Genomic DNA, 26,201 nt, shown 5'->3' with positions numbered 1-26,201 from the left:
GAACGGCCGCTCTGTGAAAGACGATGAATCATACGCTTTTGCTGTGCTGCTTAGTGTTCCTTTGGCCCACAGAGTCCTGCAGGACAGTATGTCAGGTAAGAGAAGGGGGGAGGGAGGATGACATGGTGGGGAGAGCAAATGGAAAATAAAACTCATCAGTTAGCCAGACCTCAATGATCCTAGCTGAAGCGTAGGGAAAAGATGGTGGTAGAAGGGTTCAGCCAGAAGAAACTGCAACTACAGGTAACCAAAACCTATTTTAGCCCAAAGCTGCAAATGATTTTCCCACCAACGTTTTGTGTGAGTTCCTGAAATGAAATGAGGCTCAAATGATTTAAGGGTGATAAATTCTTCTGTCATCCTTTGATGGTGAAGTTTTCAGTTGCTTATCATCAGGACCGTGCCAGAGGCACTTGAAAATGTGGGGGGGCGGGCGGTGAGGGTGTCACCACGCCTGGGAGATATTCAATGGCATTTAGTGGGCAGGACCCAGGAATGGTCTGGCACAATGAAGTATTGTCCCACCCACAATGACATCTCCTTTGAGAAACCTGATCCTGAACACCATGGATAGGCTGGAAGGAACAACGTACAACTCAGATATTTAATGGTCAATCAAAGTCTAACTGGGATGGGGTTTGTAGCAATTAGCTGTTTGTAAATTTTGTGGGACAGTGAGCCCTATGGCTCTCTCTGGAATATTTTTCCTCATGCAATAAGTCATTTTAATTTTCATATTAGTTACTTATTAAAAATAAGGTATGGAGAATCATTGAGAGAGAGAGGGCATAAAGTTCTTTGGAGTTTCTTGGGAAAAGAGTATTATAATTGGACCACAAGATCAAGAAGGGAGTTTTGAGGTCAACTGGTGAAGCCTTACTCCCTTATTTGGGAAACTGAGGCCCATGGTGTGGAATGTGACTTTCTTGAAGTCACATACGTACTTCACTAAAGGGCCAAGGTCAGGACCTCTGTCTTCAGATTCTCAGTTTCTTGTTCTTTCCATTTTAATATGTGCCTTCTTAAGAAGAGCCTCCTTAGGAGAGAATGACTTTGGAAATTCTTTCTAAGAGTTTCCAAGTAATATATACTTTAGTCTCCAAGTATTTTGCCCTTGGGTGGATTTCTCCATGACTCCTCTTCCCCTCAACACTGAGCTAGTGCCTAGTTTCTGGGAGAATTGAGAGACCCCTTCAGACAGAACTTTTGCAGGTGGCATCCCAACCCAGCAGCATGAACTATTTTCTTCCTTCATTTTCTCATCTACATTTTCCCACAGGACAGAACTTGGAGAGTAGGCAGAGCATCTGAGGTTAGCTTTGTTTTCTTGATGATTGGGGATCACCTTGCCATTCCATCCTTTTCTTCTGAGTAAGCAAGTTGCTGGATGCTGAGCTTCTGGGTGCTACCCATCTCCTGACCTGCCTACTCACTGAGGCGGCTCTGCAGGTTTAGCAGGTGACAGGTTTTCAAGTGTTTTTTTTTTTTTTTTTTTTTTTTTTTTTCCCTTCACAGTATTTATTTGAGAATTATTGATAGCTGAAGCTAAAGTGGCTCATATTGGATGCCGCCCTAGAAATGAAATGACCAGGAGTTGTACATGGATGTGCTTTGACAAATTAACTGGGAAGACGTGAGTCAGGTCCTTCACGTAAGAAGACAGTTTCCAGGATTCCTTGTAAACAGCACACCATGGCCTTCTGCCCACATATATGATTAATATAATGTGATTTCACTGGATTCTGTTGAATGGGCCAAGTATTATCCAGAGTTGTTCACTCTTATTTGCTTTATCATGGTGTATTGGAGACAACGGTCCCCTCTGGATGGGCTTAGGGCATCTTGAGATGCTTGTGCTTCTACACAGCCTCCTCTGACTTCTCCACTTAGATGTGGTTTGATTTGGTGGAAAGAGCAGCATTGGGGGAGTTAGGAGAGCTGAGTTCTAGTCCCAGCTCTAAGAGAAACTCCCTGCGTGGCCTGTGCAAGTCACCTCATCTATCTACTCTTTGGCGCCTTGAACTTGGACTTTCTTTTTCCTTATCTGTAAAATGAGGGGGTTGGATTGGCTGACCAATAAGGTCTTTCAGAACTCTGAAAATATTATTTTAGTATTCTTGTTCAGTGGAAGGAAATTAACTCCTCCACGTATATAATAAGGCTTGATTCTCTTGATTGTGAGGTGAGAAGTCATCTTATATCAATACTTTGAAGGATGTCGTATTCTGTGAATCCTCAGTGATACCTTCTTCACCTTGGGCAGACCCCAAATGCTCACTTCGGGTTCTCCATAAATTCTCATTTGGTAGAGAAAATGGAAAAGTCAGCTTTGTTTCTTGATAGAGAGAAGCAATGTTGTGAAGAAGAAAGGGGCATGAACTTCAAGTGTTAGTCACTCAGCTGAGTCACTGAATTTCTAGTTTCTTCCTCAATGGTTGAGATCTGGGAATGTAAGTTGGAGTAATTGTACCAAGGCTCTTTCTAGCCACTAGAGGGAAAACTTCTGGGGCACAAACAGGGAGGTTCAGACTCACTCTCCACACACCCACATACACATACGTGTATGTACATATGAGGTCTGACAATTAAGTTCGCGAACTCATCCTATAACAAGTGCTACTTACCTCATTTCTGAATATCACTACGGTCACCTTCAAAGTACTCCCCTTGGGAAGCTATGCACCGATGCCAGTGCTTACTGGACCCTTCAAAGCAATTTTGGAACTCTTTTTCTGGAAGTGCTATCTGAGCTGTCATCATATTACCCTTGACATCCTGAATGTCACCAAACTGTCTTCCTTTCTATATTTCCTTTATCTTTGGGAAAAGAAAGAAGTCATTGGGGACCAGATTAGGTGAGTCCCCAATGGTGTTCCAATACAGTTATTTGTTTACTGACTAAACACTCCCTTACAGACAGTGCCATGTGAGCTGGTGCATTGTCGTGATGCAAGAGCCATGAATTGTGGGCGAAAAGTTCAGGTAGTTTTCATGTTTTTCACACAGCCTTTTCAGTATTTAGTACACTTGGTTAACTGTTTGTCTAGTTGGTACAAATTCATAATGAATAATCCCTCTGATATCAAAAAAGGTTAGCAACCCCGGTGGCTCACGCGGTTAGAGCTCTGTGCTCCTGACTCCGAAGGCTGCCGGTTCGATTCCCACATGGGCCAGTGGGCTCTCAACTGCCAGGTTGCCAGTTCAATTCCTCGAGTCCCGCAAGGGATGGTGGGCAGCGCCCCCTGCAACTAAAATTGAACATGGCATCTTGAGCTGAGTTGCCACTGAGCTCCCAGATGGCTCAGTTGGTTGGAGCGTGTCCTCTCAACCACAAGGTTGCTGGTCTGGTTCGACTCCCGCAAGGGATGGTGGGCTGTGCCCCCTGCAACTAGCAATGGCAACTGAACCTGGAGCTGAGCTGCGCCCTCCACAACTAAGACTGAAAAAACAACAACTTGAAGCTGAACAGAACCCTAAGATTGAAAGGACAACAACTTGACTTGGAGAAAAGTCCTGGAAGTGCACACTGTTCCCCAATAAAGTCCTGTTCCCCTTCCCCAATAAAATCTTAAAAAAGAAAAAGAAAAAGAAAAAAGCAAAGGTTAGCAATAACGGTGCAATGAGTTCGCAAGCTTAATTGTCTGACCTCATATATGCCAGTATACACATACATACCAATATGTATATATGCATATGCACATATATGTACAAGACACTGATCTGCTACTTAGGGGGCTATAAAGAAGCACAATATATTGTCCATGTTCTTAAGGAACTTCAATTTAATTGAGAAGATAATGTGCACATATGAAAAAAAATTAGATAGTAAGATAGCAGGTCAGGTGAGTATATGCCATGAGTGGTATGGGTAATAAATCTTGCAGGAGCCAGAGAGGAAAAGATGCATCATTTAAAATTGGATCAGGAAAAGCTTCTTGTAGGAGCCAAATGAGCTTTGTATGTGATAGATGTTCAGTAAGCCTATTTTCAGAGAAAAATAATGATAGTGAAAATCTTATATACCACTTATAATATTCCAGACCCAGTTCTAAGTGCTTTCCATAGATGATCTCATTTATTCCTCATAAAAATGATCTGAGGCAAGTGTCGTACGATTATCGTACTATACTTCCTACTCTTTCTTATGGATAGGGAAACTGAGGCTCAGACGGTGATCTTTTCCAGGGTCTCGAGTGGCAGTGCTGGGATGTGAACCCAGACAGGCTGCTCCCAGACCACACTCCTCGGCTTCTCAGTGAAGGGTCCAGTATCGTATGGATGGGTGGGGAAAAGAGGGGCTTCTAGTCAGGAGAGGTGGGAATACTCATGATAAGGGGGAGCCAGGTTTTGCAGGGGGGGACCCCTCTTAAAGAAAGCAAATACGAAATTACAAATACAAAATTAAAGGAAAAGTGAATATTTACTTAGAATGACAGAAATAATCACAATAAATATTAAATTTAGAAGATGCTGAAGACTATTGCATTCAATAATTACTCAGCATTATTCAGTAAAAAATTCAGTAAAATACCAGTATTTTTATACATGAATTGTACAGATATTTATTCCTACATTTTTGGTTGCATACTTGCATGTCAATAATTTTGTAATCATTTTTTCTATAGAGGGAATAGAAAGATTATTCAGTCTTTCCTCTAGCATTGCTGATTAACTTTCTTTTTATTATTCTAGGTTAGAAAAATATCCTTCAGCTTCTCAATTCATTATTAGTAATGCCATATAAATATGTAGAACTGTTGCCAAATTTGTGAAAACCTGTAGCAAATTTCTTTCATATATGATCTACAAGGTATCACGGCACTTTCTTAGAACTTTTTTGTTCTGAGACTAATTGTAACTACTCCTAGAATTAATGACACTTATGAATTGATGTCCTCCTGGTAATGTGGAAATGACCACCAACTATATAAGTCCTCTTAAATCCTAACTAAACATATACCCAACTCAGCTTCTACTTGTCCAGATTCCATAAATAGCTACACCTTCTCTAGTTCCATCCAAAATGAGGGAGAGTGTGAAGGCGGGGGAGTTAGAGTGGCAAAAAATAATGGTTTGAACAGATGGTGGTTAAACTATTTTGCTTTTGAAAATTTAATAAACCACACGATCATTTGAACACATTGCGAGATCTTCTCTTAGTGCTTTGAAGGGGCCCCTACAAGCAAAGGATTCTGAAGCTTAACCTTCACTACCTTCCCAGTAAATCTACCTCTGCTCATGAAGTATTTCCTGGATAGAATGCAGTCCATCCTTACTGGAGTGGAAGGAGGGTTCCTAGTGAACAGCAGGGGGAGGAGGGGCTGTCCAGGCTGATGGGAAACGGGTCATGGGACATGTTTCATGGTCTTAGCTTTTGATGGCTTCCTGGCATCCGAGCTGATTCAGATGTGTTTGTTTATCCCTGACTAAAGTGAATCTTTGGGCTGATATATCAACAATTGATTTTGACGTGAATTTTGATTTTTCCCTTTCTAGGCTGCCAGCAAAAACAAGGCGAAGGTGTCTGCCAAACCACACGGTATGTTGGCAGCAGTTACCAATCAAATGGAAGTTCTGTTCATGTATTGTAATAAAGGGCCATTCTCAGCCCTGTACTATGGTGTGGCAGATGGCACTCCTTGACGCCTTGCATTTGGACTTTCTTTTTATTTTTCTCATATTAAATTGTCCTGTTGACCCCTGCTTTCCTCTCCTCCCAGGACCCTCTGCTGTATCTTGGTGTGGAATTCTTTGCTATAAATCCTTTGGATTGAGCCACCTCAGACTGGGGCAGTAACTAGAACAGATCTGTGAGCACTCGTTGATGATGTAACTCATTATAAAGTTCTGTAGCTGGGCGGTTTCTTAGAGACCCTCAGGGCCAGTATTCTGGGGAGCTCTGGAGAACTGAGGAGGTGCTCAGGGCATTCCTGTGGGGTGTGAGAGTGACCTAGGGGACAGAACTGTGGGTTCCTCCCTCTCGCTTTGATTGGTCTGGCTCCACTTTTATCTAGTTTACACATTTGGGCTCCAGGTAAGATTTTGTTGGAAATAACAGTAGTGTGTCACAGAAATATATGACCATCACTGATCTATTTTAATGTTCCTCCCCTTTACAAAGAAAAGACACCTGATGTCCACAGGATTTATATGCCTTCATGTGATGCCACCTTTGTGACTGGCGCCTGCAGCCCAGAGCCCAGACCTCTCCATCTGATGCTGATACCTTTTATCTTCCCAGATGTATGCGATGGCGTCTGTGTGGACAATTCCCACTGCAGTCAACCTTGCCCTCCAAACACTCTGGGAAATATGGGCTTTTTATGTAGGCAGAAGAAATGGCACAAGATCACTGATACCTGCCGGACTCTTACCCCCCTCAGCATCTTTGAGGTAAGATCCTTTCTCTCACATGCAAAGTGGAGCCCAAATTAGCAATGCGTATTGCACTGGATAAGAGAGAGAGCTAGAGCTCCAGGTGGCTGGTTTGCACTAATCCCCTCTCTTTACACAGAATGGCCTTCTTAACTTGGGGCATGTAGTGTGTGCTCCAGCCTCCCACACCTTTCCTGACACAAAGCAACCTGGTCATTTAGGTCAGAGCTAGAAGAGCTGTCTACCATTATCACTTATCACCACGTCCTTTTCCATTTTCACTCTTAGCTCTTTAATACCCCAAAGCTTTTCTACTCAATATGCCCTTCAGTGACCAGCTGCACCGGGCATTTCTGAGAGCTTTTTAGACATTTGGAATTCGGGCCCAACCCAGACCTGCTGAATCCAAATCTGCATTTTATCAAGATCCCCAGGTGACTTCTGTGCTAGTAAGAGAAGAGAGTTGACCTAAAGGGAAAGACTTCATTGTCAAACAAATGAACACATTTCCACGTACACTTACGTAATTACACATTAAAAAAAATCAAATTCTAATAAATGAAATCAGGTCAGAAATATTATTTCTTCTCATTTTGTGTCTTTTTCTCCTCTTCTAGTAGAGGTGTTACCTTTCTAAAGTTGAGCTCCTGATTCCTTCAGAGAAGTCAATGCTTTAGCGTTTCTTGCGTCCTAACAACATTCCCATCCCGTTGGGAGGCGTGGCCATACCTGAAGTTCCCCAACGGGACTTCAAAAGGCTGCCCACCCATAATTTGAGGGACCTGGGCAAAGGTACACACAGAGACCTGCATACCATATGCCTTCATAGTTAAATGCTTTTAATCAAGCTGATGAGCTGCTAAACAAAATTATGTTCTGCCAGCCTCCCATCCCAGATTCCATCCTGTCCCATGAGGATGGTAGAATGCCACGGCCACACGTCCATCACCCTGAACACAGGTGTCCCTTTGACACCTCTCAGGCCTATGGGTGAGCACACTGCTGGCAGCACAGATTTAGGGAAGGTCCTGGAAATGAGCTTGGAGTTGTTAAGTAGAAAATTCAGGTGTCTAGACGCAGGGCCTTGGGTTCTGCGTAGGTATATCCTCTGGACCGTGGGTGTGTCCCATGTGAAGGGGCAGGCTGGAGAAACACCAGAAAGGGGTACACCAAAGTGAGGTTTGGCAATTTTTCTTCTGTAAAGGCTAAATAGTAAATATTCTTTGGGTCATATGGCTCTGTTGCATCTGCACAACTCTGCAATTGTAGCACAGAGCGGCATAGACAATAGTTATAATGAATGAGCACGGCTGATTCCCAATAAAACTTCATTTACACAAAGTAGGCAGCCAGCCTGGGGCCATCGTTTGCTACCTCTGCTTTAAAGTGTGGGACCCAGAGCCTGAATCTGTGGGAGATACCCTCTATCACTATTTTCAGTCATTCTTTTATCTTGGTGTTCCAGTTGACTCATTCCAATCTAGTTCAGAATTTCTATTTTTAAATTATGCTTATGTCTCATGCTTTACCCCTTGGGAGGAATAAAAAACAAGCTTAAACGGCACTAGAAACTTACTTATATGCACAGGATATACCCACAGTACATATCCATCCACAGAAGGGGTCTGAAGTGGTATGCTAAAGATAACAGTTGCTATTTGGGAACAGGGGCTTCAGGAGTAGGCAGCTGGCAAGTTGGGACTTCCATTTTCTGCTCAAACACCTTGGTGTTGGGCAAATTATTCCACAGCAGATGTGACTCTGAAAATGTCAAATAGAAAAACATTATGCAACGTCCAATTGTGTAATAAGGTTGCCCTACATTTCAGTGAAGGTGCTTTTACACTTAAAGCAAAAGTCACATAATAAAGACTTCCTTCTGTTTGTCATTTCTTAGGAGAAGTTAGGCTCGGCTCCACCATTTGCAGAAACTACACATATCAATATTTATTCCCAAAAGTCGGAGACCATTACGGATCTGTTGATGCAAAAGTGTCCGAAGGATTTGTCCTGTATCCTTGCGAACATTCAGCATTCTCCCCGCATCCCGGGAAACATCGCTGTCATCGTGCAGCTCCTATACAACATCTCCACAGCAGTGGTAACAGACGTTGACGAGGCAAAGATGCAGGTGACTGGCCTTGAGTATCTGGGGAGAACTTTGTGTTTTGTTTTAGGTTTTTTTGGTGGCAAAGGAAAACAGGTTAGCGTCTATGTGAGTTTTTTAGGGTCTGAGGAGATCATGGTTTTCACCTCAGTACCTCCAACACCTACCTAGCATGGTAAGTGTTCACTAAGTCTTCACTGGGGAAAGAATGAATAAATAATGGAAAAAGTGAATACATTCAATCAACAAACATTTAGAGAGAGCACTTACTGCGTGCAGGATTGGACACTGGAGTAAGCTTTTCCAGTGTATATTTTGGCTACTGAAAGAAACCCCCTGAGGATCATTCTAGGTCCTGCAGAGAGAGACTTTTCTCTGTGAGTCAGAACAGGTTGCTAAAATGGAAAATAACTGACTGCAAAGAAAGCAGCCATACATCTCTGCAGCAGAAATGTGAAATGGAGCTGGACCCATTCCTTTTGTTTTTGATCTTTGAAGTAGAGGATAGTAAAAGGGAGGTTGAGCCTCTGGGTCAATCTCCAGTTTGATACATTCCTGTACAGGGTCCTGCACACAGTTGGGATTTAATAGATGTTAGTCATGTAGCGGGTACTCTGACCAGGGTAAGCGAATTGCTAGTGTCGCCCAGGTGTGAAGCGGAACTGATGACGGGAGTGAGCATGGTGAAGGCTGCCTTCTTGCCTGTCTCACTGCATGACTGGGGAGGCATTGCATAGATGGGAGGAGGGCAGCTCCCTTGTAGGTCTATTGTCCAACTCAAACTCCAGTGGCATGGGAGTTCTCATTAAGATGCTGATTCTGATTCATTAGGTCTGGGGTGGGGCCTGATATTCTGACTCTTTAAGAGGTTCCCAGGGGATGCTTATGTTGCTGGTTGGAGGACCACCTTTTATAAAAGTGAAGCTTGAATGTCCTGGCAGATTCAGAGAGGGGCTCCGTACTAATGCCGGTTCTTCATTGACAGAGTTACAGCACCATGGCCAACCACATTCTTAACAGCAAAAGCATCTCAAACTGGACCTTCATCCCTGAGAAAAACAGCAGCTGTGTCCTGCTACACTCAGTCAATTCCTTTGCAAGAAAGCTACTTGTCCACAAACATTCCATTGACATATCGGATGTCTTCATTCATACTATAGGCACCACCGTATCTGGAGAGAACAGTGGAAAGAATTTAACCTTTTCAATGAGAGTCAATGACACCAGCAATGAGGTCGCTGGGAGGGTGCTGATCAGTAGAGATGAACTTCGAAAGTTGCCTTCCGCTTCTCAGGTGGTCAGCATTGCATTTCCAACTCTTGGAGCCATCTTAGAAGCCAGCCTTTTGGGAAAGGTCACTGTGAACGGGCTGGTCCTGTCTGTCATTTTGCCCAAGGAACTGAAACGAATCTTACTGACTTTTGAAAAGATCAGCAAGTTAGAGGAGAGCAGGACGCAGTGTGTTGGCTGGCACTCCTTGGAGAGCAGATGGGACCAGCAGGCCTGTCAAATGATCCAAGAAAACTTCCAACAAGCTGTCTGCAAATGTAGGCCAAGCAAGTTGTTTACCTCGTTCTCCATTCTTATGTCCCCCCACAGCTTGAAGAGTCCCATCCTGATTTACATCACGTACATAGGACTGGGCGTTTCTATTTGCAGCTTGATCCTTTGCTTGTCCATCGAGGCCTTGGTTTGGGGCCGAGTGACAAAGACCGAGATCTCGTATTTACGTCACTTGTGCATCGCTAATGTGGCGGCCACCTTGCTGATGGCTGATGTGTGGTTCATCGTGGCTTCCTTTCTTAGTGGTCCCACGACACACCACGATGGATGCGTGGCAGCGACATTTTTCGTTCATTTCTTTTACCTCTCTGTGTTTTTCTGGATGCTTGCCAAAGCACTCCTCATCCTCTATGGAATCCTGATTGTTTTCCATACACTGCCCAAGTCCATCCTGGTGGCATCTCTCTTTTCAGTGGGCTATGGGTGCCCTTTGGTCATTGCTGTTATCACGGTTGCTGCCACTGAGCCTGGCAAAGGCTACCTACGGCCCGAGGCCTGCTGGCTCAATTGGGACACAACCAAGGCCCTTCTGGCCTTCGTGGTCCCAGCTCTGACCATTGTGGTTGTAAATCTGATCACAGTCACAGTGGTGATTGTCAAGACCCAGCGAGCTACCATCGGCAGTTCCATGTTCCAGGAGGTGAGAGCCATTGTGAGAATCAGTAAGAATATCGCCATCCTTACACCACTGCTGGGACTGACCTGGGGATTCGGAATAGCTATAGTCATCAACGACAGATCCCTGGCCTTCCACATTCTCTTCTCCTTGCTCAATGCGTTCCAGGTAAGTCCAGATGTCTCTGATCCAGTCCAAAGTGAGAAAATTCAGGAATATGTTTTGCGATCTGGAGGTTGTGGCATCATATCACTTTATAAAACACAAGAAATTTAGAACAGCATATTGGGTGAGGAAATAAGCTTTTACTCCAGAAAGGCCTGGGTTCAAATCTCGACTCTTTCATTTGCTAATGTGCAGCATTCTCCTGGGATATTTGCTTAACTTTTCCAAGCCATAATTTCCTCACTTATAAAATGGGTATAATCCGCCCACTTTATAGGAGTGTTTGGAAAAATGAAATAAAATAGTGAATGGGAAAGCACCAAGTACTAAAATGACCTAAAGTTCATAAATAGACTAACAGTAGGCTGAGATGTTACTGTTTAGAAGTTAAACAATACCACTTCCCCCAAAATCTAGGTGTGTAACTGGAGGTATTTACACGTCCACATTTACATATATTCTATTTAAAATTTTTCGTTACCATTGGAAACCACCTTATTTTAATGAAGCAAACCATATAGAGTAGTATTAAAGACAGTTTGCCCTCTACTCTACTCTCTTATCTCACCTCTGTGAGTTAAACCATGTTCACAGTTTCGTGTGTCCTTGTTGAATTTTCTATTCTTATATTTTCACATAATATAAGGGTTAAAAAATACTGTATAGTATTATGCAACTTACTTTTTCAGTTAAAAGTACATCCTGGCATCTTAACGGGTTACTATGTTCATATATTACATATATATATATATATGTATATATATCTATATCTATATCTCTCTCTTTCTCTCTCTCTCTCTCTCTCTCTCTCTCTCTCTCTCTCTCTCTCTATAAAGAGAGAGAGAGGGTACCACAAAATTATATACACATGACTTGTAGTCATCTTTTGTTATCAGTATATATTAAAGTGTTACAATTTGGATACAGTTTTTTCCTTTCTTAAAATGTGTATACATTTTTTTGGCACCCTCTGTGTGTGTGTGTGTGTGTGTGTGTGTGTGTGTGTGTGTGTGTATGTGTGTGTATGTATAAAATCTTTAATGGCTTCATGGTATGGTATTCCATATTCAATAATTCTTTTCTTGATTGAAATTTTTTTCTTCATTTCTTTTCTGTCACAGTGTACCAATGCGTTAAAGTTTATTATAGTGAATGTTAAATCTGCAGATAGCAACTAATTGAAAAGAAAGTTTTGATTTTTTTTAAAGACCTCTAAAATATTCGTATTGAAAATAGGCTTATTTTCAAATTAACATTTTACCTAATGGATAATAGAGATTTTAACTCAAATATTTTATTGTTTTTCTCTTTCAAAATTTAAGTATAAATGATTTCATTTTGTAATGAGCATTTCAATGCCTTGAACATCAAAGAAAAGTTCATCAAAGAGAACAATCATAATATTAATCATAGTAGAGGTACCTTATCTTTGAAATCTGTTTTGTTTCTTGCATTTCTATAGGATAGATTAATGGTACCCTATAGGTTTTGCATAGTGCTTAGGAATTATCAATTGCCTTGCCCATGTTTATGCAGCTAGTCCCTGGTAGAACTGGGACAAAAACCTAGCATTCTGAAATTTCTCTTCAGCATATCCCATGGTTATTTGTCATGACCTTAATGAGTCCATGTCTTACTTCTCAGCATTTTCTTTTCCTCATCTCCCCTGGGGCCATCTTACCTGTGATTATTGTTTTGGACTAGGCTGTGAGCACTTGTATTTTGGTACCATTAGCTCCTTTACCTGTCATAACAGGATCAGCTTATAATTTCAACTCAATTTCTGCCTCGACTTCTGGCAAGGAGGAGGGTGGGGCCCCTTTAAGTACCAGTACCAATGGGACAGTGAGAAGCTAAGAGCAGGGTTTGGGTGAAGGGCAGACACATGGACAGGCATTAGGCAGTGGTGTGCTGGAGCTGGCTTGTGCCGGCTCAGGAGAGCTGACTGTGATATTCTCAGGAATTTTGTGAGCTGGTTGTAAACACAGACATCATTAACAATTAAATTACATACACTTGAAATTAAATCACTTAGATTAAAAACAAAGGTCATACATCCAAAAAACACATCACTTCCTAATTGTTTTCTACATTTTCTGTGCTCTTGAGGTTATTTGTATCTATTGTATCTGTAGAATGAAAATACTGTGTAATGATGTGCTCATCTCTTCCTAACTCCATGGTCAGTGACGTCATATTGCTAGATTTAAATCAACCCTGGTGGGAATATTTAACCATGGAGACTGGTGAATGCTACCGTGTTTGCCCCAAAATAAGACCTAACTGGAAAATAAGCCCTAGCATGATTTTTAATAAGACATCCCTTGAAAATGAGCCCTACTGATACAATTTAGGAGAATTGATTATTGCTATGTCCCAGCATGTCAGTGGTCAGGGCATTCTTGGGAGGAGGGAAAGGACAGCCATAGATCTAGTGAGGTGGGAGGCAGGAACAACTGCAGAGGAAGAAGCAGGGTGAGCAGAGTCTTAGAATGAACTGAGTCGAGGGGCAACTGAGGCCGATGGAACAGACGGAGAAGTCAGACTCCTGAACTCACTGAGAGGTCCAGAAGATGTAGGGGAAAGGCCCTTTTAAAGGTTCCTGGTCCTCGACCCATGGAAGCACCTCCACCTGTTTTGAAGCTCAACCATCCCCATTACTAGGGGAGGATTGTCAGACAGTCAGTTCCTTCCTTGAATACTACTTTGTCAATCCATAACTTCCGGTTGGTATCCTCTCTTATATTTACTGAGGGTACTTGTGGGCTGGGTAAGGTGTGGGGACGCATATCATAACTAGGTGGTTTATAAACAACATAAATTTATTTCTCGAAGTTCTGTGACTTGGGAAGTCCAAGCTCAAGGCATGTGCAGGATTTGGTGTCTGGTGAGAGCTTGCTTCTTGCTATCACCTCACATGGTGGAGGGGACAAGAGAGCTGTCTGGGGCCTCTTTTATCAGGACAATAATCTCTTTCATGAGGATTCTGCCCTCATGACATAATCACCTCCCAAAGGCATGCCGCCATATACCTTCACACTGGGCGTTAGGATTTAACCTATGAATTTGAGGGGAGGGACACAAACACCCAGTCTATAGCAATAAAGCACTCATTTTAAAACCTGGGAGAACACCCTGAGATTATCTGTTCACGTTGCGCTTTATGTATGAAAAGAGATGCAGAGAAACTGCTACCACTGAATTCCTCTCAATCAGAAACTGAGCTTTATGATTGCTATTTTCTCCAAATTTTCTGTGTAACTTTTCCCAAGGGGCCACAGACGAGTGTAAAGCGATCCTGGTGGAATATTTCCCTGTTACATATTTACAGTTACACAGATGCAGATTGTACAATAAAGAAATTAAACACACGCACACACACAAATACAGAGAGACATCATATTTATTATTTATGTTGTACCAAGCATTATGCCAAATGTTGCAGATATAAATTTAATTATTCCAACCTCAAAAAATTGAAAATCTTACAAGGAAAGAAATTCTTCTTAGTCCTTGAGCTAAAGGAAGATACAGTTCTGTGGTGGTGGAGGAAATAGACTAGAATTATGGTGCCCAGATCTTTACAAAATTTATTTCCTGTGAAATATTCATGGAGATTCTGATTTAATGTGTATTCCTAGTGCCCCCAAACCAGACTGGCATGTATTTGTCCCAAGCATTTTTGTACAAATGATACTTTGTAACATGATGGATCACACCATCAACAACATTTTGCTAGTAGACCAATGACAGGTTTCAATAGTTATCTTATAGGCTAAGAGTGTCACACAAAAATGCAATCAGAGAGAAGCACTCCAAGCTTTGAGTCCCTGCTGGACTGGCTGAATGGAGGGATGTGTTTTCATGTGTTTGGGGAAATGGATGAGAAATGGTCATGCAGGTGACTGTGAAGTCCTGCACCTCTCAGCTGAGCTTCTACAAATCATGGCAGCAGTGGGCTTGGTGTTGTTTCTGCTGAAGACTGCCTGGTTGTAACATCTTTATTATTTTGTGTTAAACCATGTACTTTGACAGACCTCTGCCTGGGTAAGCGTTCCCATTTGATTATGAGATCAGAGCAGCTTAACAAGGATGCCTAATCAAAGGGCATTATCTCACTTCTCTTCGCAGGTGAGCCAATATCTGAGTGACCACGCCTTCAGGAGAAATTTTGTCTGATGAATGTTGTTATCGATCACATTTTGAAAGTACAGTCTCTGAGCTTCCTTGTCCTTATTTGCAACATGGGATGACCACTTAGCCTCTTTATTCCAGGGTGGTTTGTGCCACTGCATAGGAAAAAAACAAACAAACTGAAAACTCAAGTGTACTATAAGGGTAGAGGAATAACCTTCTTTTGACTTTAATGGTGTCCATCTCTATGGATGACAAGAGCTATGAGCGCTAATTCATTCCCTCTATATCATCACATTCAGAGTACTTATTTTTCAGTCCCCGTTATGTGCTTAGACACTCAATCCGTTTGGGGTCCTCGCTTTTCTGAGGATCCATGAATTTGATTTTTCTTTGCAAGTTTTTGGTTGTGGATGGGAGAAGGAGACTGAGGGTGTTAATCAAAGCTGAGCATAATTGCTTTTGCTTTTTTTCTGTGGAAGTTTCTTTCACTACTGATCCTTCAGCGTCTGCAAGGCTGCCATCTATTGCCTAATATCTCCTCTGACTCTTGCTTGGACCATTGTATTCTGGTGAGATACACAGTTCCTGAGCAAAATACTTTTATTTTGCTCAAATTAAAAAGAAATTCCTATAATATTTTTGTATGAATCAGGGACCGTGGTCTGTTTTGTTTCCTCAGGAATCCCAAGTGTCTAAAACTGGTTGGCGCAGGGAAGGTGCTCAATCAATATTTGTTGAATGCATGAATGTATGTGTTGTGACCTTAAAATAAGAAAGTCGAAGATTAAATAACATTTTGTTTTCATTTTATTATTTTTGTCAGATGCAAAATAGCAACTGATAATTAGCGCTGGTATTTCTGGTTATTTTTCTTATTATTTTATAAATGGCTCTTTTTCCCTCTTCTGTCTTTCTCAGGGCTTCTTTATCTTGGTGTTTGGAACAATCCTGGATCCAAAGGTACTGTAAATTATTCTTGTTGTTTTTTTTCTGCATTATCAGTACTTGGCCCTGAAATGGTTACTTGCAAAGCCCGCTTACTGAGGGTCTTTCATCCCAAGCATTTGTGCAGACACTTGAACAGGACATCACTCTTATTTATGATGCAGGTATTGCCGGCCATCTTTGAAGCTCTTATGGGTCTAAACATTTTATGTATATTAGTGCTAATCCTTAAAACAATCTTGGGTATTCCTATTTTCAGTTTTACGGATGAGGAAACAGATTCAGAGTCATTAAGTAGCTTGCATCTGATTGCTAAAGAACCCACTCTAACTAGCTGAAGCAGAAAAGAAATTTATTCAATCTCACGATATCATCTTTGGGAAGGTTACTCTTTGGCTTGAAAGCATTGAGGCTACACACTAGGAATAATTCCAATTTACAGCACAGAACTGCTCCAAATGAGACACCCTCCCTACTTTGCTGAACAAAGAAGCATAGCTCACCAAGCCAATGCCAACAGTGGATGCTAAGCTAGAGATGCTGCTACTGTTGAATTAGAGATCACCTCCATCCTTCCTGTTGGGGACCCCTGACACCTGTTTCTTGAATTGTCACGTCTGATTGACTGAGCCCAGGCCACATGGCTGAATCTTAGCTACAAGGGAGGCTGGGAAAGTGAGTTCCTGGCTTCTACCTTGAAGAGTAATAGACTCAAAGAAGGGAATTCTCCAAATACAGAGAGTGTGTATAGGTAGTGGGTGGTGAAAACAACAAGTAAAAACTGAACAAATGAACAAAACATCAAACGTTTAGTCAAGCTTCTAAGATCACCCTCTTACCATTGTACTGTACTACCTCTTGAAATGAGACAAGCAAATAACTCTCTCAGAGGTAGATGTAAATACCTTTACTGCAGGGTTTATTTTTTAATGAATTAACTAATTAATTAATTTTACTATCAGTGCCATTCTACTATTAAGTTAACGTGAAAGGTTTGTGAAAGAGGCATTTCACAATTGTCCTTTTATTTTCTTAAGAGGATACCATAACCTAATAAAATTATTCAGAGGTGAAAGAGTATTATTCTTTTAGTCTTGATATTTCTATGTGCTAGCTGTGTGTGCCATCGAAGAGTTCCTTAACTCTCATGAACCTCACTTTCCTCAATGATATGCTTTCCCTGCCTTTTCTACTAGATTATGGTAAAGAACAAAAGCGATTTTCCAGGTGCAAACACACAGGAAGCATTTAAGGTATTAGGTTGTTGTATACCATGTTATTATGTTTTTTATTAATCTAATACCACAACTAGTATTTGTAGACAAAGCACCAGCAGCAGCATTATTACTTATTAGTACCAGTGTTAGGTGTTGTGAGATGTGCAAGGAACACTAAGACATGGAAGCTTCCACCAAGATCAAAACCTCTTACATTGAAAATTATAATGTGAAAGGTAAATGCTCAAAGGTGTCATTCTTCAGAGACTAAAAGTTGTACAATAATCCCCTCTATCCCCAGGAGATGTGTTCCAAGACCCCCAATGGATGCCTGAAAGCACAGATAGTACCAAACCTGATGTATACTATGTTTTTTCTTACACGCACATTTTTATGATAAAGTTTAATTTATAAATCAGGCACAGTAAGTTAACAACAATAACTACTAAAAAAATAGAACAATTATAACAATATACTATAATAAAAGTTACCTGAATGTGGTTTCTCTCACTCAAAATATCTTTACACTGTACTCACCTTTCCACTTAAAGGAAGCCTTTACAGTTTCTCTTTGGCATATTTGAATTGCCAGCATCACGACTCATGCACCTTGAGGCCATTGTTAAGTAAAATAAGAACTTGTTGCACACAAGCACTGCGATACCTTGTGACAATCAATCTGATAACCGAGGCTACTAAGTAACTAAGGGGCATGTAGTACATACAGTGCAGAAACACTGGACAAAGTAATGATTCACGTCCCTGGCAGAGGGAGCAGGACAGTGTGAGATTTCATCACATTACTCTGAACGGCACACAATTGAAAACTTATAAATTGTTTCTTTCTGGAATTTTCCATTTAATATTTTTATACCACAGCTGACTGTGGGTAATGAAAATCAAAACGATGGAGAAGGAGGAACTCCTATATACACCAGTAATCTTCAAACTTTTAGGATCGGTAAAAACCCGCGAGCATATATCTCCAGATGGGTTTATTATTAATTTACAAAATATGTATTATGCACATTATGAAACACGGAATTAAAGAAGGATGAGAGGAAAGAAATTTAAACAGAGGCTCCAGTGTGTCTTCACATGTTTCAATGGAGTCTTGCATGCACAGATCTAGACCCCGGGGAGTTCCTTCCCTCTTTGGAGCCTGTGTGTGACAAAGCACACTGCATTTTCAGGGAAGGAGGAAGTCACTCTGAGTGAGAGGAACTTAGCATACATTAACTGTGAAGACAGAACTGCTACAAGGCCTTGGAAGGTGATGACCATTTTGTACAGCAAAAGGGATAAGGGAGTAGAAATAAGAAGAACGTGCCTGAATACCGCAGGAGAGATTTAGGGAAAATGACAGGATGATCTGGAGTCCGGGGTCATGAACTCAACTCCTGTTTCTTTCTCTTAGTAGTTCATTGCCTTTGCAAGCTACTTAATCTCAGAGTTTGTATTTCCTCACTTGTAACCTGGGGTTAAGAGTACCTATCACAGGGTTATTTTCTGAATAAAATGAGATGACAGGTGTGAAAAGCATTTTAAAGTTATAAAACAGAATATGATTGTTATTTATTATTTTTATTTTCTCGGTTCCAAAGGCCTTTGCTACGTTGTATAGGATTCTTTTTTTTTTTTTTTTTTTTTTTTTTTTTTTACCATGGTTAGGCCCTCTAGAATGGGATGTTTGAATAGTTGACAAACTCTTCAAGCACTCCCCCCAAATACTCCCAAAGCTATGGTATGTCAAGGAATCCTCAACCTTGTGGCTAAGTGTATTTTGTAGATAGTGGGTTCATATTCAAGGCCCTGATTTTAAGTCTCCTATGCCAGTTCCACTTTTCTTATCTCTCCGCATTGCCTCATCTTTTCCCTGATCCCTCCATATCCCACCAACAGGACATGGTTGGTAAAACACTCTCCCTCGCCGCAATATTTGCCAGGCCCAAGTACATGTGTCAATTTCTTATAATCTTTTAATTCTTAATTCCTTTCATTAACTATCCAGATAAGAGAAGCCTTAAAAAATCGAGTAAACTCTGCAAAATGGATCTCCAGAATATCAGAGGTAAAGGCTTTATATTTATTTATTTCTTTTTTGGCGGGGGGAGGGGAACAGGACTTTATTGGGGAACAGTGTGTACTTCCAGGACTTCTTTTTTTTTTCCAAGTTAAGTTGTTGTCTTTTCAATCTTAGTTGTGGAGGATGCTGTTCAGCTTCAAGTTGTTGTCCTTTCAGTCTTAGTAGTGGAGGGCGCAGCTCAGCTCCAGGTCTAGTTGCCGTTGCTAGTTGCAGGGGGTGCAGCCCACCATCCCCTGCGGGAGTCGAACCGGCAACCTTGTGGTTGAGAGGACACGCTCCAACCAACTGAGCCATTTGGGAGCTCAGCGGCAGCTCAGCTCAAGGTGCCGTGTTCAATTTTAGTTGCAGGGGGTGCTGCCCACCATCCCTTGTGGGAGTCGAGGAGTTGAACCGGCAACCTTGTGGTTGAGAGCCCACTGGCCCATGTGGGAATCAAACTGGCAGCCTTCGGAGTTAGGAGCATGGAGCTCTAACCACCTGAGCCACCGGGCCGGCCCTCATTTTTTCATTTAAAAGTTGGACAAGATAACAACAGTGCTGGAGTTTCTGGCATATGAAGTGTCGCTAAAACTATCACTTTAACGCTTATGGTATGGAGTTTTCAGAATTGCCGAGCGAGTGCTTCTTTGAACTGTTCAGATTCTTTCTGGAGTCCTGGGATCCCATCCAAAGAGATGAAAGTAGACTTAAATGCGTTTAGAGGAGAATGACACGAGGGCAGGTCCTTGAGGAGTGAACCTCAAAGCATGTGGCAGGAGAGCTGGTGATGCAACAGCAATGACAATGAAAAGTCTCAGGGCCCTGTGACAGCCCACTTGTTCTTTACGACTCCAGTTTGTTGAACCACATCCAAAGTGTGAAAATTCCAGGGAAACAAATTCGGACCCAACACAAAGCACTTTCTAATAGATTTTCAAGAGGGGCAGCCTATCACAGAGTTGTAGTAGAAGGTTAGGGGCCTGTTCAGTTGTTGGATAGTTTGCATCCTCTTTCGTTTATCCTCAGTCATCTCCTGTAATTTAGAAACCATGTAGTGTTGTTATGCAAAGGTGCAACCCATCAGCTGTTTTGAGTGAAGCAAAAACTGGAAAATTTTTCAATGATTGCCAAAGGAGATTCAGGGTCAACTCAGCAACAAGAGCAGATGCCATCTAGACTTTCCCATGCCAACAGCTGACAGCATCTGCATGGGTTAGCATGGGCTGGTGTTGCAGGAGATTTGCATGGAGAGGGATGGCAGCTCATTCAAGAGGCTGGGCACCCTATGGCCCTGGGTAACAGCATTGCCTGGACCCTAGATGCCTTTCTTTTCCATTTCCCCTCCCTAGCTTTTTTCTGTAGCCCTTCTCTTCTCTTTTCTTTTTCTTCCCTTCATTTTCCTATCCCCTTTTGCCTTGCTCTTACAAAAGCTTTGATCTTGTTCCTAGTCCTTGGTCTTCATACCTGGGAGACTGCTGACCATTCTACATCCTGTCCTTCTGAAAGACAATACCTCCCCCCCCCAAAAAAAAAAAAATCCCTACCATATTTTGCTGAGAATAAAGCAGTAGTTCTAAAGCAGTGGTTGAGTACCAACCTTGGCCACATGTCAGAACTAATCAGGAAGCTTCAAAAACGTTGCCCAAGTCCCACCCCTGGAGGTTCTAATTGGATTGTGGCTTGGGTTTGGGGTGATTCTAATGCTGTCATTTGGAAATCCACTCAACTAAGCTTTCCTGAGTATCCTAGCATTGTAAATATTTTCTTCAAACCAGCCCTGTTGATGTAAGGAATCCCTACTACCTCTCTTTGCTTTGCTACCGTGCTCTCAGCGGGGAGGCCTAACTCTTCCAATCCCTTCCAATTCAGTATTGTTCCTTCCCTTATATGTTGTCAGTACTGATCCATTCATCCACCACAGGGAAATTCTGCTCTTTAGTGCTATGGAAAAATAGTCATTTTTCCCACTTTCTCTCTAGGTTGGTTTTTTTGTTTGTTTGTTTTTTGTTTTTTTAAAGATATGTCAGGATCCCAGACCTTTATTATCAGTGTGTTGATTGTCTGAGTCAGTGATTTTTCAATGCTGGCTTCACCTTAGAAACACCTGGAGAGCTTTTTAAAAATACCACTGTCCCGGCCCCACCCAAGAGAAATTTAACCAGGAAGTCTTAGGGGTAGGGCCTAGTCATTGTTTTTGTTTTTGGTTATTTTTTTAAATTAAAGCTCCCGAGTGATTCTAGTGTTCTGCCAGGGTTAAGAACCACTAGTCTAGGTACTAAGTAAATTTACCCTAACTTCTGGCAATCCTTCCTTCACTCTGAGTACTAGCTTTTGGCCATTGCAAGTCAGTTTTATAGGCCCAACTCAGAGGAGGTAGGCTGAGCATTTGTCCTTTCCTCTCCTGCGTTGTAGGCCTCTGGTCCCTCGGCGGCCATCCTCTACAGTCCAGATGTAACTTTTCCTCCTTGCGCTTGTCTGTGCTCATGTGGCAATACACCAGTGAATTAATGTATTACCCATCTTCGGCTACATAGACTTAAAACACAAGGATATTTTAGACTCAGGCGCATCGCAAGAGGATGACGACAGTGTTGAGGATTTTAGCACGCTAGCTGAGAAGGAGCGATTGGAAGGATAAGAGGCATTTTAGTGTTTATCTCTAGCTCTATGCCCCTCAACTACCTTCTCCCGTCTTCCTCCCGAACTAGAGGCTCCTACAGGATAGAGATCCAGGCCCGGCCAGGGAGGAGGCGGATGTCTCATCCTAGTCCGTTTCTGTGTTGTCCGTCGTTCTAGGTTCTGATGTAAAGAAGGAGAAGGAGGAAGTGAAGGGCTAAAATAAAGTGCTGTAGGTCACAATTCTCCATGTGCTTTGAATCATTCTGATAATTGAAAACAGACTAATAATGATAACGCGATTATACTTTTGTCTTCAGCAGAACCTGTCTTTTGACTACTCTTGTCACCCCACCAAAGGGCCAAGTTAAGAAACCAGGCTCTACTCCTAAGTTGGGAGGTGAGTGCAATGCGAGCGGGTTCCCATACACATGCGATACACATGGCATTTCTTTTTTGTTGTTTTTTAATCACAATTTGGTTAATTCTAAGTAGAAGTGATTTTTTTTTTCTTGATTGAAATGATTCTCATTATGCAGTCTATTCACAGTGAGCTAAGGTTAGAGATATATTCACATTTCTAGTGCTTGCACTACTGAAATTTTGGTTGTCCCTAGAAAACAATCAGGCCTGTCTGAGGATGCTTGTAAATTAGCCGGGGTGGATTTAAGAGAGAGTGAGCAGAAGTGTCAGCTCCACATGGCTGCTCCCTCTCCTCCTCCTTCTCTCCAGTTCCCCAACTCCAAGACATGTTCTATACCATCAACGACATCCCCAGGTTTCCCACTGTGGGAAATGAGAAAAGATCAAGGAATTATGATAAACACTATCAGTGAGAGGCTTCAGGGATAACATAGAAGTAAATTTACATTTGCGATAGTGTCTGAGAGACAGAGACATGAAAAAAAAAAACCACAACAACACAGAGAAGGAGTCACAGGGGGAACAGAAATACAGAAACACTTACCGAGGGGCATGGTGACTCACTGTTGGAAGAGAGCTATCGAGATACAGAGACATATACAAATGGGTCTTCCAACCCCCGTCTCCATGTCCCTCTAGATTTAGAGAGAGAAGACCAGACAGAGAGAAGGAGACACACATACCAAGACACCCACATTCACAGTCAGAGAGATGCAGAGAGAGGCCAAATATTGCAGAGAGAGACCCAGAGCAATGCAGAAAGAAACAGAGACACACATACACAGACTGAGATACACATAGAGACAGATAAAGAGTGACAGAGTCAGAAACAGAGAGAGACACTCAGATATGTAGAGAGAGCCTCCCACCCCAACCCAGTACATGGGGTTCCAGCAGCCCCTGTGGCTGAGATCTTCTGCAGCAAGTCAGGGCCTGTACAGAGAAAGGAGCATTTGCCGAGAGGAAAAGAAGTGGCCCAGCTTAGAGAAAGACAAGGTTTGTAACTCAGCACTTGTAGACAATCGAACACGCCTGTTCCCTGGATTCCCGAGTACTTGAAAGGGAAGAGACTCTCCATTTGCCAAGGGGGCTCTACCCAAAGGGGCTTATTGTTCCAGAAAGAGTGAACCTGTAAAGCAGTTGTCCTGAGGTTTCTGGGTCTTGCTCCTTGTACGTTAAAGCTGTGATTTTCTGTTCTCGACAAGGTCATACATTCCAGGAATGGCAGAGCCCCCAGGAGAAATGTGCTTATTCCTGTCTTCTTGCCTCTGGGGAGTATGGAGGAACCTCCCAGGCTGTGATGCTGATGAGAAGGGCATGACATGCAGAAAGGATGGAAGGCCCCTCTGTCTACCTCTGTGCTGCTCGACGTTTCTCCCTCATCAGCTGTTAATATGTATGTGCAATGCTGGGCATCCGCAAAGGAATGGAAAGAAAGTGGGCCGCAGCAGGACCTTCGTCGTGTCGGGGCCTCCTGCTCCAGGCTGTGGGTCACGTTTCTCCTCAGGAAGAGCACACTGGCTCGTCTTGGCAAAGGCGGCCTGGGATGTCACCTGGCTGGATTCTGTGGGTTGCTTAGGGAGGGGCCCTCATGAATAGTAACCAAGAGTTGGACTGATTCTAAGTAGGTCATTGCTGGTTCTTGGTACAAAAGGAATCTTACTGCGAGCGTAGTCCACCCCTCCATGTTTAAATTGATTGCATGGGCAGCCTGGCCTGGGCTTAGATGCAACTTCTTTGGCTTCAAATACGTAGAGCTTTTGATCCAGAAAGATGATCATTTTAAGTCAAGGAGACGGACGCCTGGAGTGATGGGTCACAGCTAATCAAGGATTGAGCCAAAGGCAGAAACCCAAGTGTGCAGGCGACCCGTCCAGGACTTTGTCCAAAGCCATGGAGCCACTGAGGGACTCTCTGCCTTCTCTGAAGACGTCAAATTAACCCTCACCAACAATGGTGTTTTTTTTTGAAACCTGGGAAGGGGAAAATATCATATTTCAAGTAGAGAGCTGCTCATTTTCTTAACCTTGTATGTAGACAAATTTGACATTCAAACCAAGAGCCACCTGATAGGAGAGCAACACTATAGATAAAAGCCCTTAACAAAAAGCTGCTTTGTAAAGCAAGTAAACAGGCTGGCGCTTCAGAAGAAAATTAATAGATTAAAAAAGAAGGGGGCAACGGGTAACCCCTAATTATCCTTCCAAAAAGCCTGTATTGATATTACATTACAAATGGGACCAGGAGACTTACTTTGTGAATAAGGGGGGTCTCTCTCTCAGTCTTACCAAAAATTTCCTCTAAGTAGGGAAGTTTGAGAAAACCAAATATAATAAAGAGGTCAGTCAGAAGGTGTACCGACCTGGATAATTAGTCATCTTCCAAGTGGTATTGCTCATGTGGGACAACAATTGTCCCTGTCTCACAGGAAGTCAGAAAATGGTTTGAATTTAACATTTCCATAGGGTCTCTTCAAGGGAAGGGAGAGGGACAGGCACAGCCTTGGTTCCTCAATGCAGGGATTTCAGTACGAAGAAATGACACTCAGAGAAATGTCATATTGAGGAGGAAATCTCATGAACCCACATAGTTATAAAATTATGAATCTGGAAAGCCTTTAGAAAAGACTGGGTCCAATTGCCTCATTTTACAGGTGAGCACGAGAGAGAGAGAAAGAGGGAGAGAGGGAGAAAGAGAGAGAGAGAGAGAGAGAGAGAGAGAGAGAGAGAGAGAGAGAGAGAGAGAAAGAGAGAGAGAGCATTCATCTGTGTTGTGCATTGAGCAGTCACGTCTAGTATGAAAGCACACTCTACTCCGATGTACTCACTCCCAACAATAGCATGGTGGGAAAAGCATTCTACCTGGGGATTATTATTAACTAAGACAGGCTGATGGATGCTAACAGAGACACTCCGGAATTATTTGAGAATCCCTTGAACAAGCTATGCCCCCTCTTCTGCAGCCCATATCCCAGTCCACCCATCCAAGAACATGTCAATGAACTGTATGAATTAGGTTGACTGTGGAAGACTCTGGGTGGAAACACACTCGATGTCCTGTTCACACACACGTGACTTGGTCAGGTGGCTCAAGGAGAAACCGGTACTAACAGGATCTAAGGCAGATGCTTGGTTAGAAGGCTTAATGCATCAGGATCCTTGGCAAAGTTATTTAAATTCCTTAGACTGCATTTAGGCTTAATTTTCCTTAGACTTAATTTAGACTTAATTTTCTCATCTATAAATTCAGGAAAATAGAGCCTACCTCATAGGGTTGTTGTAAGTACTAAATGAATCAGTGTAGGTAAAACACTTAGACTAGTACTTGCCAAACAATAATTCGCCATTAAAATGTTGGCGGTTTTTATTAGAGTGCCTGTGAATTCATGCACAGACACAGACACACACAACACACACACACACACACACACACACACACACACAAACACACACACACAAGCAAACACACAGCCATGCCTATGAGTTTGGATGTAGATATTCTCACGGGAGTTAGTTCATTGACTTCTAAGTAAAAGCGTTACTTAGGGGTATCAGCCGGCAAAATCTGCTGAGCTTGCCATTGAATGATCTTTTTGTTCGATGTTACCATGGTTGTAATATGTAGATTCCTGCCTGGGAAAGAGTGTACATCATAGGGTTCAATTCGGGGCACACTGCATCCAAGCTTGGCTCCCCTTTTTTTTTTTGCCTACTCCATGAAGTCCTCCCTGATTAGTCCAACCAGAAGTGCTGATTCTCCCCACCTGATTTCCTATAATATTTATAACCTACAATATTTATTGTGTTATGTTGTTTGTTTAATTTTAGTCTTTTTGGGTGCATCTATTTTCTTTCCCAGATAAGACTGTAAACCTATGGGGGCAGGATTACTCTTGTTTGTTACTCACTATGTTACTCGCTTTTGTATGCTCAAAACACAGACCAAGGTGCCTTGCACATAGAATATATTCAA

General features: G+C 42.3%; 1 protein-coding gene across 2 annotated transcripts; it reads left to right on the top strand.

Moving 5' to 3' along the window:
• On the top strand, positions 1-26,201 carry LOC109448892 (putative adhesion G protein-coupled receptor F2P). 2 transcript variants are annotated; one of them, XM_088795671.1, is made up of 9 exons: positions 1-95; positions 5,497-5,539; positions 6,242-6,393; positions 8,273-8,506; positions 9,468-10,829; positions 15,882-15,923; positions 19,137-19,196; positions 22,130-22,206; positions 23,435-26,201. In XM_088795671.1, the coding sequence occupies exons 1-8, from the start codon at positions 24-26 to the stop codon at positions 22,175-22,177; spliced, it is 2,013 nt and encodes a 670-aa protein (XP_088651797.1). In that variant the 5' UTR covers positions 1-23; the 3' UTR covers positions 22,178-22,206; positions 23,435-26,201. The 2 variants fall into 2 exon arrangements, with proteins under 2 accessions (XP_088651797.1, XP_088651796.1); XM_088795670.1 differs by having other exon boundaries at positions 22,127-22,206.

Source organism: Rhinolophus sinicus, chromosome 2 (assembly GCF_057876585.1).
Source record: "Rhinolophus sinicus isolate RSI-liver-muscle chromosome 2, RSI-T2T, whole genome shotgun sequence".
NCBI lineage: Eukaryota > Metazoa > Chordata > Mammalia > Chiroptera > Rhinolophidae > Rhinolophus > Rhinolophus sinicus.
The sequence above is the reverse complement of the archived record's forward strand: the minus strand, read 5'-3'. Positions and strand labels throughout refer to the sequence as shown.

Bases quoted from the DNA above. Each gene is read 5' to 3' on its own strand.
- LOC109448892 (XM_088795670.1), top strand. From the start codon at position 24: ATGAATCATACGCTTTTGCTGTGCTGCTTAGTGTTCCTTTGGCCCACA. The intron at 6,394-8,272 runs GTAAGATCCTTT...GTCATTTCTTAG, and splicing joins CCCCCCTCAGCATCTTTGAG to GAGAAGTTAGGCTCGGCTCC. The intron at 8,507-9,467 runs GTGACTGGCCTT...CTTCATTGACAG, and splicing joins TTGACGAGGCAAAGATGCAG to AGTTACAGCACCATGGCCAA.